Below are 19,251 nucleotides of genomic sequence, written 5' to 3'. Positions count from 1 at the left end.
CTAATGTGAATGAATACACTTTAAGAAAACACTGTGATGATTTACAATTGTGCTGACTAATGGTGAAGAAAAGGATATTGATGCCACCGAATTATATAATAAAATACAAATTCTAAAGGACATCATAAAGAATGGTGACAGCTTAGACCCACTGAAAATATCTCTCCTCTATATATATATATATATATATATATATATATATATATATATATATATATATATATATATATATATATATATATATTCAATTCTTAAATCTAATTAGTGTAGAAATGTTAATACAATCGACACGAATAATTTTTTATTTATAATAAATAATACTGATTATGTTTTATTCCATCGTAATCAAACATGATTATATAATATATAATATTTTATATATTATATATTTTATAATAATAGACCTGTGTAGCTCAGTGGAAGTAAAAAACCAAGCCCGAGAATGTTCAAAGAAATAGCCGAAGGGTACACATATATAATGAAACACTCAGATACCGAAACCTTACTGACAATCAAACCAAGAAAACTATATAAAACATTAAGTCAAGTGACATTCCCTCCTCCCCAACACAGGAAAATAAGAAAAGGAGAAATTAGGCTAAGTCCAGTGCTTAGCAAAGTTTTCCGCCTTCCAATATCACCAAAATACAAAACATTCTTCTATAAAGTACACCATGCCTGTCTTCCCACAAAAATGTGGCGTGTAGCAAAAAAAATCCTATTACAAGGCCCAGCGAAGTGTCATTTCTGTCCCAACCCAGAAACAATATATCATATTATGATGTTCTGTAGCAAAACGTCCACAGTATGGAACACCATACAGAAACTCCTACATAAGACACAACCATTCTCTGAAAACACATTATTTTGGTTGGAAGACCAAAAAATGAAAAAAAAAACAGAACTAATAATCATAATAATAACAATGTATGCAATATGGTCCCACAGATGTGACAAAATACACGGAAGAGACAGCAGACCAGACATACTAGCAAAAATTAACAATTATTTAAAGGAAATTATCATAAACAATACACAAACCAAAAGCATAACAACACAGCAATGAAGGAAACTCGGCCTAATTGGAGAAGAAGGAAAAATAAAACTTATACCGATAACGGAACCCCCGTAGTTAGTGGTAAACAATAATGATAACCCACTATCTGAACAAAAAGCATAATCCCTGACAAAGGTGCTGTTAACGTAGGTCCATTCGCCACAATGCGAGGAATAATGACAACAAGATATCAAATCTAATAAAAAAAAAATTAAAAAATTAAAAAATAATAATAATTAAAAATAAATAAATAAATAAAAGCTTTAAAAAATAATAAAAATATTAATAATAATATATAGGTACGCCTATATATAAGGGATAAGAATGTTATATATATGTATATCTAATTGTGTAAGGGGGGGAATGGAAATGTAAATAGCAAATTACTCCTTAAGATAAGTCAATACTATTCTAGTAATAAATATGTAGATTAAGATATATATAAACGTGAATAGACTGATCTGATAATGGAACTTATAAATAGACTGAAATCACCAACAAAAATATACCAACAAAAATAACAGCTCAAACAATTCAATAGGACAATAAGGAAAATAGAAATTGAGCATGTGACATGTTGTATCTTATTTAAACAGTGAAAAAACAGGTGTCATAAGTATATTGTAATGAGTAAATGAAAATGCCTAATATAATTAGGCATTTTCATTTATGTACAAATTGTACAAATTGTAAATAGTTGTATATATATATTTTTTTAAATGTACACAGCTGCTGTTGTTGATACAAATAAACTCAGTGGAAGTGGCGCTTGCATCCTCTGCGCTTGTCGCTCGAAGTCAGACTTAAGTTCAAGTCTAGTCGCCGACTGGAGGAACTTTTTCTATGCCTTTCTTCGACCGATTCCCGAGTTAGTCGATCTCTGACACGGGCAAGCGGGTTTTTCCTCCCGGAAACTCGGGTTTTTCATCCAGTAAACTCAAGAAAATCGACTATAGTACCCACATTATTTCAGACAGTAACATATCTTGTTATGGTTAGGTACCAAGAGATGGCAGCACTTGTCTTCCAGCCTCTTCATCGGTGGCTGCTGTAATTAGTTATAGACATGGGCCAGCTATCTCTGATTGGCTACCAGTGGAGATTGAACTGCCCACTCAGTCTCCAGAAAAAAAGCTAGATAGGGTATAAAGGTCTCGCCTACTCCCTATAAGGGAATAAAAGACATTAGCTGATTTTTTTTTGATAAATATTTTTTGGGAAACAATACCATTCCAAGAAATCATCCAGAATTAAGAATGCTTAGATTACTGCAACATGATGCAAGAATAAATTCGCCTTCTTCTGCCATGTGCAGAAGTGTCAAGTGGGTCTCGCATCTGTGGTCGCACAGTACTAAAGAATTTAGATCGGGTGAAAATTTTAATGTTATACCAAAAATAAATATCCAGAAGTTATTTCTATTTTAGATAACCCATAATGGCGACTTATCCTCATACAAACATACAAAAAAGAAAGTAGCAAATGTGGTCATTTTAAATTTTATTGGTTTCAAATAAAGAAAATTATAACTTCGATTCGTCCAACACATAAATCTGGATAACGTTATGTAACATGGATTTATCATGATATTTCTAATTTTTGATAATAAACATATAACAATAAATTGTAATTATGACATACTTTAAATAGTGATTTTTTTAAATGTTTTTATAACTTTGAAAATTCGATAAAATATATTCATACGCTATAATTTATATATATACTAATGAATATATATGAAATGCGAAATATTATAAAAATTTGCTTGATCCGTAGACTCATTTGAAGAATAGCTATTGCTATCGAGTGTATTGATTTGATTAGGATTCGAAGTGATTACGATATGAGCAATTATCGTGGATGGTCTTGAATTTTGAATTTATTTAGGTGAAACAGCTTATTTTATGTTCCACAAGTGTTTTGATATTTACTTTAGTGTTTTTAAAAAGTAGTAGCTGTTCACCAGGTAAGAAGTTTATTTAAATTATGGAAAATAATAATACAGACGACTTAGTCCGAAAGTTGGACCAAGCACTCGATCTCCTTAAAAAACTATTAAAAAAATTTGAAGTCGAGTGACAGGTTTACTTAAACCTATATTCAAGGATAAGTAGTGACGCTGAAGGTAATCACATGAGAGTAGGGGGGGGGGGGGAAGATTCCAAGAAGTACATGCACGTAAAAAACGCAGAGCCAAAGAGGTACGTAGAGATGACAAAATGAATAATGACACTCCTAATACAGATACTTTAGTATCTAATAGCATATATAGAATTTAATACTATAAGAAAGAAAAGGTGCCTCCAATCATTCTACTAGACAAAAGCAAATGGACGTCGCTGATATCAATTATGAAGGATCAAAATATTGCCTACTCATGGGCAAAAAATGGAGACGAGGACATAAAGATTCAACCCAGTACAGTCGGAGACTATCGTCATCTAACCAAAGTAATGGACAACCTCAACGTACAGCACCACACATTCTCCCTCAGCTCTGAAAAAAAAACCTAAAGGTAGTACTGGTAGGAGTTACTGAGGAGATTGCGACCGATCCCAACTATCACAATTTACCTCCTGTCAAAGTGAGCAAAATGTTAAGAGCTGACAAAAGACCGATGCCTCTTGTCTTTGTGTAAATTTACAACTCCCATAAAAATATTTACGAATTAGCATCGATCTGTGGGTTCAGGATAACGCCTGAACCTTTAAAAAAAGATCAGTAGGACAGTGTCACAGATGTCAGAAATATAGCCATGCTCAAAAACTATGTAGAGCTGACTACAGGTGGTTGAAATGTGGAGAAAACCACGTTACTAACACCTGTCCCAAGCCTAGAACCATACCAGCCAGATGTACCAACTGCAACTGCTCTCATTCTGCAAATTACAAAGGATGTAGCGTCTATCCTAAAAATAGAGTGGCAGTGAGAAGTAATCAGACTCCCTCTCAACGTTGCGTGTTTTCAAATCCAATGTTGACAGGTTTCTTCTTTCTCTTCAACTTTCTGCACGTCGGCACTATTGATGTATTATAGGTGAAACAACTTCTCATCAATGGAATTACCATAAGAAAAGGTTGCAATTATTACTATGTGAGAGATGATTTTCAAAGAGGCATTGACACCGAGGTATTCGTGAAGTGCGAAAAAAAAAAAAAATTAAGTGTGGTCTCCAGAAAAAGGAAAGGTTCTAGCCTTCTCTCCGCTCACAGCTCAGATATTATTAATGAAGCAATATTAATCTTAAATGATTAAGACTACGTTATACACTTTTTTCTCAAAATGACCCTCATCTCCTAACAAATGAGTTTTCTTTCAGCACAGCTTTATTTCTGGAAAAAATGCCCGCACTTAATAAGGAGATCATGATTCGTACAGTCATCACAATAGGCAGTATGGTGGCGCATTTAGAATTAATAAAAATCAACTATGAGGTCATTCTGGAAGATAGTGAAGGTTAAGAGCAATTATTTTATTTTTCAAAGTTCCTCTCACAAACGAATATCAATATTTTTAATTTTTTAATAAAAGCGTTTTTATTCAATTTAATATATATTTTGTGACAATATGTAAAAATTTAATTTTTACATATTGTGATAAAGTTTATTGAGAATGAGATAAAGTGTGTGTGCGCGTTATACGAGGGTTACCTGTGTGTGTGTGTGTGTGTGTGTGTGTGTGTGTGTGTGTGTGTGTGTGTGTGTGTGTGTGTGTGTGTGTGTGTGTGTGTGTGTGTGTATACACACACACACAGGTAACCCTCGTATAACGCGGATGTTAGGTACCACAAAAATGCCGCGTTATGCGAGTCTCAGATCACATAGAAAAAGTAGGGGGTTAGGTTCCGAAATCGATTTTTTTTTTCAGATTATGTAAACAATGACATATCTAACAAAAAAAATATTTTTATTTAATTCAGGTAATTCATGTAAGTTAAGAAAACATATAAACTATGAAACAAATGCATAGTATAAAATTATAAAAAATTTTAAATTGTACGCAAACTTCATTGCCCACAATGCCTAAAGTTTTAGGCAAAATAAAATAAAGTGTATATTTTAATCGTCATCACTTTCTTCAAAACTAACATTTCGTAGATCTTTATTTACGAATGGCCGCACTTCGTCATCACTTGAAATCTCTTGGACATCATTTATATAATTCTCATTGCATACTTCGGCTGGTTTAGTTATCAAGAATTCAGTAATAAGACTTTGCTTATCACTATGCTGCAATTTTTTATTGAGTTCATAATACGGAGCAAAACAAATATCCAATTGTCTCGTGAATAGTTTTCCGGAGCGCTCCATTGAGAGATCATTATCGGAAAATAACTTTCTTGCCAAGTTCAATCCTTCTGCTAATTTCTTTAAACTGAATTCTTTAACGGATTCATCACAATCAGAATCTTCGACAGAACTTTCCCCGCCATTTGGTTCGACTTCATTTATTAATTGTACCAGTTCCTCCTAATTTAAATCTATTTCCCCATCAATTAATTCACTATTGAAGAGATTGGAGCACTTATGAAGAAGTTCGCGAAGGCTGAGTCTCATGTGCTGATCGAAACCGAATGTATCTTCAATCTTGTTCAATTGTTGCCTTGGCAGTTTACAGTGGGGGAGTTTATCCCTATTAACAAAGGCGTATGTCGCAAAAGCGCTCTAAGTGGCCATTACTATAAAAAAAAAAATTTTACATAAAAAAAAGCATTATATGTAAAGTATGTAACTCACCAAAAAATAAAAGCATTATATATATGTAATGTATGTAAAGTATGTAACTCACCAAAAAATAAAATCCTCAGCCTGAGATTAACACAAATGATTTTTAATGCACTTTCCTGGCAGAAAACGAAGACAACTTTCAACAATATATATTTTATACGGTAAACAATTGAGGTACATGCGTGCTAAAGGGTAATTCCCCTAATATAAATTCGCTACTTATAACTACATTCGCGATACGGGTAGACGCAAATTTAACGAAGATAAAATTTGATTTTTAAGTTCAATTTTTTACAATTTTCTATAGTTCGTAGACCGTCTTATATCGAAACCGCGTTGTATAAGTACCGAGTTCAACAAGGATTACTACAATTTGTAGACCGCGTTATATCGAAACCGCGTTGTATAAGTACCGCGTTATAAGAGGATTACCTGTATACTGTGCTACCACAGATATGAGACTCTTCGACACTTCTGACATACGCAGAAGTGTTGAGGAGAATCCATTCCGATAATAGGGCAGTAAATGCGTTTCGTGGGATGAGTGTTTATTATTATAAGTCGGAAAATTAGCTTTTCTTTTATGAAAATTCTAGTTTTTAAGTGGTAACTATTTTGCTTGCACAACAAGTGGAAAATTTTAAGTATAAATCACGTGATTTCGCGTGTTGGTGACGTTTTCATACATCGCCTTATTCCTTTCTCCCCCTTCAACATGAATTAACTCTTCTGGGCATATTGCCAGCCGAGGATTTCGCATCTGTGGTCGGACAGTATATACTGTATATAGATTACAGTCTACTTCATCGTTATCATTTTCATGTATGAATAGGGAAAAAAATATATACAGAGAAAATATTGATATAACAAGAACTCCTGGAAATAAAGTCTATTGGATAAAGATGAGCCAAGTTACTTTGTTTTGCGACAAATGGAAAATGTCAGATGGTTCATGAGCCTAATTTTCAAAAAAGAAGTTTGCTTATGTATTGCCAAAATTGTTTTCTTGGTCTTCCTCTCCCTCTTCATCCATTAGTCAGTCTCTAGAGAGCAAGAGCACTGAACATAAGTGAAAGTGGATATCTCAACGTTGATGTCTCAACCACCTCAGCTGATCTTTTTTAATTGTTTCTATTAGGGGTTTTTGCTGGCTTTCTTCAAGAATGACAGTATTCTGAATGCGATTTTTCCTTGTTCGAAGCCATGTTCCCATAAATCTATCGATGATGTTAGCTGTTCTTTGAGTAGTGATGTTCCATGTCTGGGAATCATAAAATATAGTTTGAGTAATGGCTTTGTACAGGGGAATTTTAGTATTTGTGGTGGTGATGAGATTGAATTTCCAGATATTAGTTAGACTTTCCTGGACTTCTTTATTTCAGCAGCACATATTTTAATCTTAATGTATGCAAATCAAGCAACATCAGATTTCAATGTCAATGCATAGCACTTGATACGCAAGTCACTCCATAATTCCTCTTCCAACTCTAACAAGAACAGAAATCACTAGTGAACGTTTTGCTTCAACCTTTTTCTCAGTTCACAGCAAACTATAATCTTAGGTATTTTTTTTTTCATTTAAACCCATCAATGAAACCTAACAAAATAAAATCTTCAACTCAACTGAAGAACATATTCTACATTTTCTTTTAAACACAATGCCATCCTCGAATAATTAAATTTCAGGAATCCAAGGAAGAAAGATTGGAAAAAAATTGCATAATATTTTATAAAAAATACACTATCAGAATATCGGAAAAATTTTAATTCGAAAGACCAGTTCCTTTCAAAGCATAACTATGGATTCTCTAAGGTCAGTTATTATTCTGAACAGTTTTCTTATAAAAATGATTGGCTACACTACCAATCACGAGATACTACTGTATAAGGTATGTGGAGATATCGTAGATAGAAAAAATCTCTTGCAAAATTGCTATCATCTTTGAAATATTGTTAGTGTGTACAAAATAGTGTAAAATAAGTGTAAATTTCCAGGTTTCTACAACATTTTGTTGGTGTAGATCATGGGTATCCGCCTTTTGGCTTGCCTGAATAACATTGAGTGAAGATGAATTGTCTTGGGCCGCATATAAAATGTATAATATGTTAATGTATTTAAGAAGTTACAGAACTTCCTTTATTTTTAAAATTTTTTATTATAACATGAAAAAAAGAGGGTAGCGTAAACACAAAGAAATATTTGGGATATTTGAGATATTTGGCCTTGCTTACGTAACCAATGCATCAATGTCTGATTCGATGGAAGTGGTTGCAATTCGTAGTGAGCTCTCGAAGCTCTCATCAGAAATTTTTGATCTAATTTTACTCTCCGTATGCTTCATTCTTGAAAACAGTTGTTCACAAACGTACGTACTACCAAAAAGCGATGACATGAATAAAACGTGATCGTGAAGCAAAGGATATTTTTCTCTGGGAAGATAGGGCTTATAAAAATCTAGCAAAGAGATATGAACAAATTTTTCTTTGAGTTGAATATCTGATTGCAACTGTATACATTTCATTTGATTATTCGAAGGTAATGTATTCATGTCGACTGAAAAATGGAGTCGCAAATATACAAAAAAAATTGATAATTTTTTTCTGAAATCTTGAACCCTATTCTCAAATTCCTGTATCAAAACGAAAACAAAGACAGCATATTTTTCGTATCACATAATAATGTAAAAGTTTAAGATCTTATGGGGCCGCATTACTAACAGTTCAGCCAACACGCGGCCCGGGTTGGATACCCTTGGTGTAGATGAAAGGTTAGAAAGACCTGTGTTCTAATCCCGTCTACGACGCGAAGAACCTTTTTCAGAGCTTTGCAACTGACGTTGAATTAGCCAGACTCATGCGCATGTGGAGTGAATTTCCTCCCTGATACTTGAGTTTTTCATCCCGAAATCAGACAAACCATTCAGAGAACATGCAATCTACATATACAAAAAACTTATAAGCACAAGGCTATCCACCGTACCCTACAATTGTAATTATGAATCCTTGAAAGATCGTGGGCACTTAAGTGTCTGTTAGAACCGATGATGATGATGATGACGATGGTTTCATTGATTCCTGATATTTATTTCTTCATATACATAGCTATATGGAAAGTTAATATTTATTGAAGCTGCTATTAATTAAACTAAAATGGTGATTATTGTAATGAGACCAATTAGGGATAATATCATTATAACCGTTGTACAGAAGAAAAATTAATGCAAGTACTCATATACGAATATACCATTTTTAACACAGAAACTAAACAAGTGCAGATATTTACGAGCAGTGCTTTTTTTCTGGTGGTATACGCAACAGTACGCAGTACCAGCACCTTTTTTCTTAAGTTTTTAAAAATTTGCGATTTATTAACAGCAAAATGTGTTATAACTATTCCGGTAGATGGTACTGTGTTCGCAAATTAAATTTTCTGTTTTCAGCCAGCGAAGTTGGTCGATTGGTAGAGCCTCTGCTTTTAATCGCTCGCAAAAACTTAATCAAGTTTGAGCGTGGTTAGTAGTTGGAGTGAGATCAATCGTTCGATAGTGTTGGCACAATCTCCCTCGATGAGTCTTTGGACTCCCTGGAGGTGTCACATAATAATAATAATAATTACTCATAAGTTGGCTCCTTGCTTTCCTGTTTCATAGGTTGGTACGCAACCGGAAACAGGAAGTTGTGTTCACTTCCGATTGCTTCCAATATTCACTCTGCAACAGGCAGGTGTTCACGTGGGTTTTGAATTAATCTAAGTTAAATCAGTGCAATCATTGTTCAAAATGAGTAAAATAAGCACTGCAGTTACTTTATGCCAATGAGTAAAAAAAGGAAGGCTGAAGAAGTAGAAATTGTTGAATCTACTTGTGATCCTGCAAAACAGAAAACTAGCACCGAAAATACACTTGGTAAAGAGGATCACGAAACCAAGACCGAAGATTCACTTGGTCAAAAGGAAGCAGATTCTGAAATGATTGGCCTGAATGTTGGATACTTTGCAGAAAAATGACTTCTGCAAGAGAAATGAGTGGCTGTAATGTCAAGAATACAATGTTGGGCTGTAAAGTGTGTGTCGTTATGTCGAAAGTCTTGCCATTGATTAACACATGGGAACGAAAATTTCAGTGGAGTGGGCAAATGGCAAAATCAGAGAATCTCTCAAACAACAGTTAATGTCATTAAGAAAAAAAGATTTACGATCATAAGGAGAACGCAGCGCACAAAGCGTGCCAAAAAATAAAATCTAAAGCAAAAACGAAACATTAGAGAACGTTTTCCTGTTAGGTCTCATAATAAAGACGTAGCAGGAAAAGTGTTTCGAACCGCTTACAAAGTTGCGAGGAGAAATCAATTATTTAACAACTTTGAAGACGAAATAAATTTACAGGAACTTAATGGCCTAACATGAGATATATTCTTCATTCTACAAATGCTTGCATTAACATTGTGAACCATAGCACAAGTGAAATGAGAAAAACATTAATAGACAATATAGTGAACTCCAAGAACAAAATATAGTTACTTTTTGATGAATCGACAACTGTGAGTAACATAACAACATTGACTGTTATTGTTCGTGTAGTTCTTACTGAACTTTCGGCTCTTGCAAGCCTTTTCCTAGATTTGATCGAATTATCAGATGTAACTGCTATATGAACTCTAAACTCTTTAATTAGTCATCTTGAGTATTTAGGATTATCTGAAGATTAATTAAAGGAGTATTTATTGTCTGTAACTTGTGATGGAGCAGCCGTGTTGTTTGGTGTGCATAATGGTTATAAGGAGGCAAGAGAAGTTTCCTAGTGTCATTTTCTGGTATTGTGCTAGCCATTCCCCCTTGAATTGTCTGTTAGTGACACAGTGGATAATGTGGCAGGAGGGAATCGCTTTAAGAGTTTCATGGACAAACTTTATGTGACTTATCATGCTTCACCTAAGAATGCTATGGAACTACAGGAATGTACAACGACTCTAGAACTTTAACTTCTTAAAATTGGCAGAATTTTAAGCACTGGCTGAGTTGCATCTAGCTTTTGCACTGTTTCTGCAGTGTGGCAAGACTTTGAAGCCCTCGTCCATCACTTTTTGGAGGCAAAAGAAGACAGCAGAAGCAAAACGGATCTCTTTCTTAATGAGTACCTTTTAAGAAAAATAACGTCATGAGAGTTTGTTCTTGATCTGGGCCTTATGTGTGATGCTCTCCAAGAGCTTAGTGAACTAAGTCTAGATTTACAAGAGAGAAATATTGACTTATACAAAGCAGACAGGAAGATAAAGAATACAATTCAACTTTTTGAAGAAAGAATTGAAAATCCTGGTACGTACTACAGTATTTCTCTTCATAGTCAGAAGAACATGAAGTTCAAAGGGATTGAACTCCACAAAAATGAAAGACACAGTCCTGCAATAAGTTCATCTGTTTTCTATAAAAGTCTGAAAGAAGCTGTTGGAAAGCGTCTGCTTGAAGGAGACAATGCCGATTTGCCTGAATGTGCTAAGCTTTTAGATTCCAAGTATTGGCTAGAATATCTTGGGAAGCATCTGACAACATTTGTTGAAGCTGAAATTAAAAAGTTAGCACGTAAATTTCGCTTAAATGAAAGAAAATCAGTTGGCGATTTTCGTGAATATCTTCAAGAAAATATACTACTTCCTCTAAAGCACACTTTGGGCACAACTGCAATATCTTCCAGTGAATGTGAAAGGGGTTTCTCTCAGATGAATCTTATAGTAACTTCATCTAGGTTATCTCTACTTGTATGGACAACTTCTGCACTGATGTTCATCAGGATAGTAGGACCTGCTCTCATTCAGTTCAACCCTAGAAAATAGGTGGACTCATGGCTGCTCAGAGGTCATCATTCTGCAGCTGATACCAAAAGCAAGAAGCGATCTAGAGACTACGAGGGTATATGTGAGGATATGTTTAAAAGTGTGGAAGTTGCTGTAATAACATCTTCATGGTGAGTACCGGCACCTTTTTGTCCAGAAAAAAACACTGTTACGAGTATTATAATGATTGATGAGCTTATCCAAAGCTTGTTCGTAGATGTCCCTGGGAACATAACTATGCATGTTTTTTTTTTTAATTAACAGAGCGATAATTGCTAAGATGAAATATGGATTATTTGACAGATGTCAAAACACTTCCAAACACTAACGAATCCTTAATTTACTGTGCCGCCATTGGGCGTTTTCACGAAGGTATACTTCTCTGAGTTAATTGCAAATCTACTAGATTTCCTCGTGGTAGAATTTTGCTATTCTATTCGTATTCTGACATGTATCCACATTGAAGGAAATCCATCACAGGCATAATCCCCTACCTTCCTAAAAGTCATAACCTTTCTATCAGACGACATTACCTTTGAACATTTTGATTGTGGTTGACGATAATATGTGTTTCCACTTTCTTTTTAACAATTATCTATCAAGAAAGGAATATTTTCCTTCTTCTCAATGTGAAGCCTAAATACAAATTGCTTCAAAGAGATTTGTCTCTCCAACTGAATTAATTCTTCAAATTTTGTTCTCAGTATCTCGAAGAAATTGGCAATGCAAGAGTTTATTTTTCCAGCGGTTTTGTTTCCTGTCCCTTTTAGAAGGCCCTCTTGTGTAATTGTTTGAAGCACTGGCTCAGAGCTATTGTCGATGTAACTTCTTAAACTAATTTCTTCTTCTTCCAGAGTCAGTCTCACTTGCAGTAGACTCCGTCAACCTATTCTCCTCGGTAGGTACAACCGGTCAACATCACTTCGTGGATATCATGTATGATGCATAGTCATTAGTTTTCAATTTTTACGGTCCAGTTTGTCCAGGTCTTCTTTTGTCCAATCTATTATTTGCCGGCCTGGTTGGCCGAGTGGTTAGCGTATCCGCTCTCCAGCCAAAAGGCTTCGGGTTCGACGCCGTGGGCATGGATGTTTGTGATTGTCTGTGAAAATAATAGTGGTGATGGTGGACAGTAGAGGGCGTTGGTGTAGATGAGGTGGTTTGTGGATGAGGTTGAATGGTGGAGACGGAGAGTTGTAGAGTAGGTGTCCCTCCCTCGATGAGTTTTAGGACTCCCTGGAGGTGTCAAAAAAATAATAATAATAATTATGCCAGCTGTGTATCAGATCACTGGTATGGCACAAGAATTCATTATTATTATTATTATTATTATTATTATTATTATTATTAAGAGAGACCTCCAGGCAGCCAGGGACTCATCGAGGAAGACCACATACTACACGCATCAGCTTTCGTAGTTATTCTTGAATTCATCCACACTGCTTGCACTCACAAAATCCAATGGTAATCCATTCCAATCACTCACTACCAGATGAGAAAAAAAATCTAGTCTCACTCCCCTTCTTAGCAGCATTCATTCTGAGCTTCCCCACAATCCATAAACTGAAACATTCCATCAAATGAAATCCTGAATAAACTTTTCAGAAGTTTGTAAGTCTCAATCATATCACCCCTCTTTCTCCTATTTGCTAGTATCTGCATTCTACAAAATTCTGTCTCTTTTCGATAATCAGTGTTCCAAAATTTTGATATCATTTTTAACACTCTCCTTTGTACTCTCTCCACTATATCAGAATCACATTGGAAACCAAGAGACCAGACCTGCACACAAGAGTCCAAGTGAAGTCTTATGAAAGCCTTGTAAAGCGGCAAAATGACATCCTTATCTTTACATATGAAGTTTCGTTTCAGCATTGCAATTATCTTTTGAGTTGTATTTGCAGTCTTTTTCTACATGGCTGCTGAACTTCAACGTCTTATCTACTAACTCTCCAAGATCCCTAGCCTCATCAGTTTCTGCTAGCATAATCCCACCAATATAATACAACACTGGATATCTAAACACGCAAAAGTGAATGACTTTGCATTTACTGACATAGAGCTGACACCCATTTTCCCATGACCACAATTCCAGCCTATTCAAATCATTCTGCAAGTACTGCATATCACAGCATTCCTGATCACCCTACCTATCTTTGCATCATCAGCAAATAACTGTATATCGCTTGTCAAATCCTACCCGATATCATTAATGTACAGACTGAATAACAGTGGACCAAGCACTGATCCTTGTGATACACCACTGGTTACGTTAAATCTTGCAGGCTCACATTTCCCGTATACCACTTTTTGATTTCTGTCAGTTCAGCCATTTTCTTATCCATGCTAATATTCTATAATCCAAACCCACATTCTTCAATATCCCTGCTTGTTAGTGTGTTCTTCAACAATGGCCATACTTATGCACAGACGCACGAAGCTCTAGCTGGGAACCCGTAAAATTAGGGCAAACTTACGGTCCCAAACAATGAGGGAGGGGCCCCAGAGCATTTCTAGCGCCTTGTACCCCTTCCACCTTGGGAAAAGTATAAGTACAGCTCTGTCTTCAACAACCACGTAATCTGGTGTGCTGTTTTGGTTACCTTTGCAATGTGTCCTCTAAACTTTAATCTACAATCATATCTGTCTCTGGCCTCATCAGTTTCCTACAGTTCGGTTAAATCGATATAGTACATAGCTTCTGATTTCTTCTCAAAGTAAATCACCTTACACTTGGCCAAACTAAACTGGCAGCCTTTTATCTTTCCTCCCCCCATACTACTAGTCTGTTTAAGTCTTCATGTACCATTGTTCTTCTCAGTTTATCATTGTCAGCAAACAACTGGATATTTCCTGTCAAATCATTTCCTATATGATTGATAACAAATTAAACAGCAAATGACCAAATGCTGAGCCCTGTGGTACACAACTGGGCATTTGTCTTTTAATGGACTCAACTCCTCCATAAACCACTCTTTGATATCTGTCCATCAGTCACCCTCTAATCCAAATCACTAGATTCACATCCATACCGTACTCCAATATTATGAAATAGAGTTCTATGCAGAATCTTCTCAAATGCTTTTGCAAAGTCTAGCAGTATCACTGAGCAGCCATTTCCCCTATCCAACTCCATTGTTACTTTAAAAAATTTTTTTTTTTAAAGTTCATATCTTTTGATGTTAACTACTGGACTGCTAATGGTTTTATACTAGATACTGTTTGGTTCATATGTTTAATACTATTATTAATTATTATTATGTGTAGGGAGTTCTGTTATATGTGTAAATAAGATATTATAATTATTACCTTTCTGATACATTTCTTACACAATGCTGAGGGCATTTATTTCATTTTATTTTTAATATACGTAATTATAGTGATGTAATAGTAAGTACGTTATTAGCAGTGCATTTGTTATTTTGTTCGCATCTTTCGAAGCTGATTTACGTGGCGTGGCTTTTGTGAAAATGAATAAGTATATAATTTGACTACTTTTTTTCTTTTTTCTTTTTGGCACGTAGCTACTTTAATATTAAGTATTATATTATTGCCGCGCGTGCTGAGTATAGGATACACTTATATGACGCGTTCTTTAAGGCGTCATATAAGTTAGGTTATTCATACTGTATGGAAGAGTGTACTTAATATAAGTTAGGTTCTTCATTCTGTATGGAAGCGTACTTAATAGGTCTGGCACATAGAGCTGACTGGTTGCTTTTCGATATGGATTTTCATAATGACTCGTAATGCATGTTATATGATGAGGTCTTATTTGATATGGTATTGTTACTGTTGTTCGGTATTTTCTGGAAAAGTAGTGTCTTAGCATGATAGCCTAAGATCTGGTATATTCAGAAGTTATGTATTATAGTTCGGATTAATGTAATAATAATAATAATAATAATAATAATATTTTTGAATATTTGTCAATATTAAAAATGATATGGTTTGATTGGATACAAATCGCTTCTTTTTTTCTTTTTTTTTAACACCACGAATGCACACACAGTTTGCGTTTTCTAAAACAAAAACTTCAGATTTGGATGAACATCTGATAAACTAACAGACTAGACTAGAATGATAAAGTAAAATGGAACTTTATCATTCACTTCTCGCCGAAAGAGGGCGGTAGGGGATTCGGACATCAATGAATTTGGTTTACGCGAGATTAAAAACCGTTGCAATACAAAGATGGCTGATAGTAACACGCCAAGTAGGCATGAGAAAAGTTTGGGTCTTCTTACTACGAAGTTTGTTTCGTTATTACAAGAAGCAAAAGATGGAGTTTTGGATCTCAAAGTGGTAATTTCCCTTCTGTTCATGTTTAATGTTTAAATATTAATAAAAATGTTAGAAATGACTTGGGAACGCGTTAATACACATCACTGTGAAACGCCGACAACGAGATGTGAAGTTATATGTAACGTGTTTTTGCATTTAAATATAACTGTCATTGTCTTTATTCTTCTCGTTAAGAAAGGGCATGTGAAAGGCGACAATTCTGGTGTGATATGTTAGTCATGAAACAGCAAATTCGTGTACATGTGCCTACATTTATCTGCGTAATTGTTGGAGATGCTTAAGGAAAAAATATTATATTTGTGTATTTAAATTTTATTTTATCTATTTATTTATTTTTTGCTCATTATATTTCTATTTTTGGCCCCCCCCACCACACACACACACACACACATGTATTTATATATAACTAGATCAGGTAAAAGTAAAGTTTTCTTTGATTGTTTGCAGCAATAAAAATCAGGACTGGAACATCATATATTAAAAAGATGCTCATTTATGGAAAACTGATTAAAATAACTTGCATTATTTCAATTGCATTGTCATAGAGTATATATCTCTTTAGCATTATTCACCGTAATTACCATTAAATAATTGAGTTTGTAGGATGACTTGATGAAAATAAATTAATCAGTAATACTAGATCATATAAAAACTTTACATAAAAATTAAAAATCTTCTCAATTTCAGATTTTACTTTTTGAGAAAATGTTGCTGGAATTGAATGTTAGCAAGTGCATTTGCTGTATAATGATGTTAATCATATGAAAAAGTTAATGTAAATTTAATCTTACTTGTTATAACAAAGTGATTTTCCTAGCATGCCTTACTTTTTAGAATAATATTCACATCATAGTCATGTGTTATTTATCTAATGTGAACTCTATTGTTGTTGTAGGTATGCTATAGGCGGATTAATTTGATAATGTGAATTTTTTTTAACATCAGAAATTTGTTATCTGTGAATCAGAAAAAGTAAAGTAAAGGAAGCTTACAGTATTTAGCCATGATGCATTAATGGAAAGGATAATTGAATCTGGAATAGAAAAATTTCAGGAATGTTTTCCATTGCACTACGTGTTACTATTGATCATGTTGACACAAGAAACTTCATTACTAATCAAAATAACCAGGTGTTTTGAGCTGAAGCTTAGACCATCTTCAGTATGGGTGACAACTCAAAAATGGTAAAACACTGGATTTCATCAGTGAGAAACTAATCTAACTATATGCTAGATTAGTCACAGTACAGTAGATATAAAATTGATACATGTACAAAAAATAAAGTACAGTTAAAGGATAAGACTTTCCCAAATTTTTAGTAGGAAAATGCAATCATTATAGGTCAAGTTGGGGCACTGTCAATGTACTTTACTTCAGCACTGTTAAGATAAGCACTCTCATTTGAATGGCATTTATATAGATCCTCAGCCAGAAGATTCTGGGTCAGTGTTTACATGCTGAGCAAGATGAAAATCTTTTTAAATAGAGGATGAAAACCGATGTTCCTACATTCTTTTCTCAAAGGAGCTTCTATTTGTCCAAAATATGAGCGAAGGCATTAAACAAAAGACCTGGTAAAACAACTAGGATTTTAGCAGAAAAGACTGCTAAAATCCTTGATGGATGGTAGCATGGATTAGAATTTATTGACAGGAAAGAAAGTTGCATAAAGTTATACTCTTTCAGGATCTTTGCAGTTGGTTCAGATTCCAGCAGTAAGGGACAGGAATTTTACATACAGAATTGGTGATCTTAGGAACAGGCTTGTATCTATTATATACTGGATCTTCTTTCAGTTGAACTACTTCTGCCACATGATTCTTATTCTAGGTTAAGGTGAGAAGGGTCAGAACAAATGATGTGCTCTATTGAAAAACATTTTAATAATGCCAATTTAGTTGTATATCAGCAAACAGAGGTATCTTTACAATATACTAAAGTCATAACCATGTAGAGCAGAGAGTGAGAAGTGGATCCAGTAAGTTTATCATTATCCTTTTTCACAATGAATGCGATTCAGAGGTATAGGTGATCTTGGTTAGGAATGAAAAAAAGGTCAGCTTCAGGATTTGGCTATATAACAAAATCCACAACCTGAAAATAGGGTTGCATCTGTATGGAAACATAGTCAAGATGTTCCAGGTAAAATTTGTTAAAGAGGGGAGATGGACTGCCCTTGGTAGTAGTATCCTTGATGTCAAAAAAAAAAAATCAGATTTTTTTTATTATAAATGAGTGGGAATTGGCAATGCAAGAGTTTAAGAGCCTTGATAGAAAGCTTGCTATGCAATATGTGGTAGTGCATTCTACAGTTGGTCTGAGGAACACCTTTATGTATTTTTGATAGATCATAGAAACAGTGGTTACTATCAAAATGAATTCAATTTCTTGATGGCATCCTTGGCCCAGTTGATAACTTCATCTGGTACTAAATTCAGTCTTGAGTAGTATAGAGACAACTTCAAGCTGTAGTTTATTGGCATCATCACCAAACAGACAGAAAGCAGGTTACACTCAGTGTTAGGAAGGAAATCTAAAACAGGAATATTTATGGGAACTGTGGAGTTGTGTTCTTTAACTAGAATAACTGTTTTTATGGGAGTAAGATGGCTCCCAGAGATGTTGATTATTCATAGATGTGTTGACTCACTTGGTGCACATCCTACTTTTTATAAAATTGGCATAATTAAAATGCTTCTCAATAGAACACATCATTTGCTCAGATCCTTCTCGCCTTAAACTAGAAATACTATCTGAGAAATCATTCAGCAAAATGGCTTCATCCCAAAGGAGATCCAGTACATAATAGATACTTATAAGTTTATTCTTAACAACTATAACCCTCTACACAGTGTGCCTGTTCTTTATATTTCTGCAATCTAAACCAATTGCAATGATCCCACAAAAGGTATAACTTTGTGTTTACTTTTTTCACTGTCAATGAATTTTCCATGTTACCTTCCACCAGGATGAGTAGTTTCCTGTTGCATTATTTTTGTTGTTAGAATAACAACAATCTTTTGGAGCAGCACATAAAACTTGGATTTTTATTATGGGAGCTGCATTTTTAGCCAAAAGCAGTAAAGGTACAAAGTTCAAATCCAGATATTCAAAAACCAAGCTAGTCACAAACCAGTAATTTTAAAAATATAGCCATCGCTAAAAAGGTACAAAAACAAGATGAATCATACCATTCTACTAGCAGCTATACCACTGAGAATATTGCTAACAATTACTGACAGTTATTGAGAAAAATAAGGATTTAGTCACCTAGAATTTACAGATTTTTTTTCAGTTTTCATTTGTTATGTCCTAATTGTTATATAGGGTTAT

The 19,251-nt window shown here is 34.5% G+C and overlaps 1 protein-coding gene across 1 annotated transcript in view; it reads left to right on the top strand.

Annotated features, from left to right (window-relative positions):
• The first annotated feature begins 15,807 nt into the window (after positions 1-15,807).
• Positions 15,808-19,251, top strand: part of LOC150103291 (transcription factor E2F5-like) — a 119,051-nt gene continuing 115,607 nt past the window's right edge. Inside the window, exon 1 of the mRNA XM_090397885.1 lies at positions 15,808-15,918. Coding sequence (XP_090254011.1) covers positions 15,808-15,918 — 111 coding nt within the window. The remainder of the gene's footprint in view (positions 15,919-19,251) is intronic.

This window comes from Typopeltis vanoorti, chromosome 9, assembly GCF_054136105.1.
Source record: "Typopeltis vanoorti isolate ZY-2024b chromosome 9, IOZ_Tvanoo_1.0, whole genome shotgun sequence".
Classification (NCBI taxonomy): domain Eukaryota; kingdom Metazoa; phylum Arthropoda; class Arachnida; order Uropygi; family Thelyphonidae; genus Typopeltis; species Typopeltis vanoorti.
Note: the sequence above shows the minus strand (reverse complement) of the source record. Positions and strands in the feature narration are given on the sequence as shown.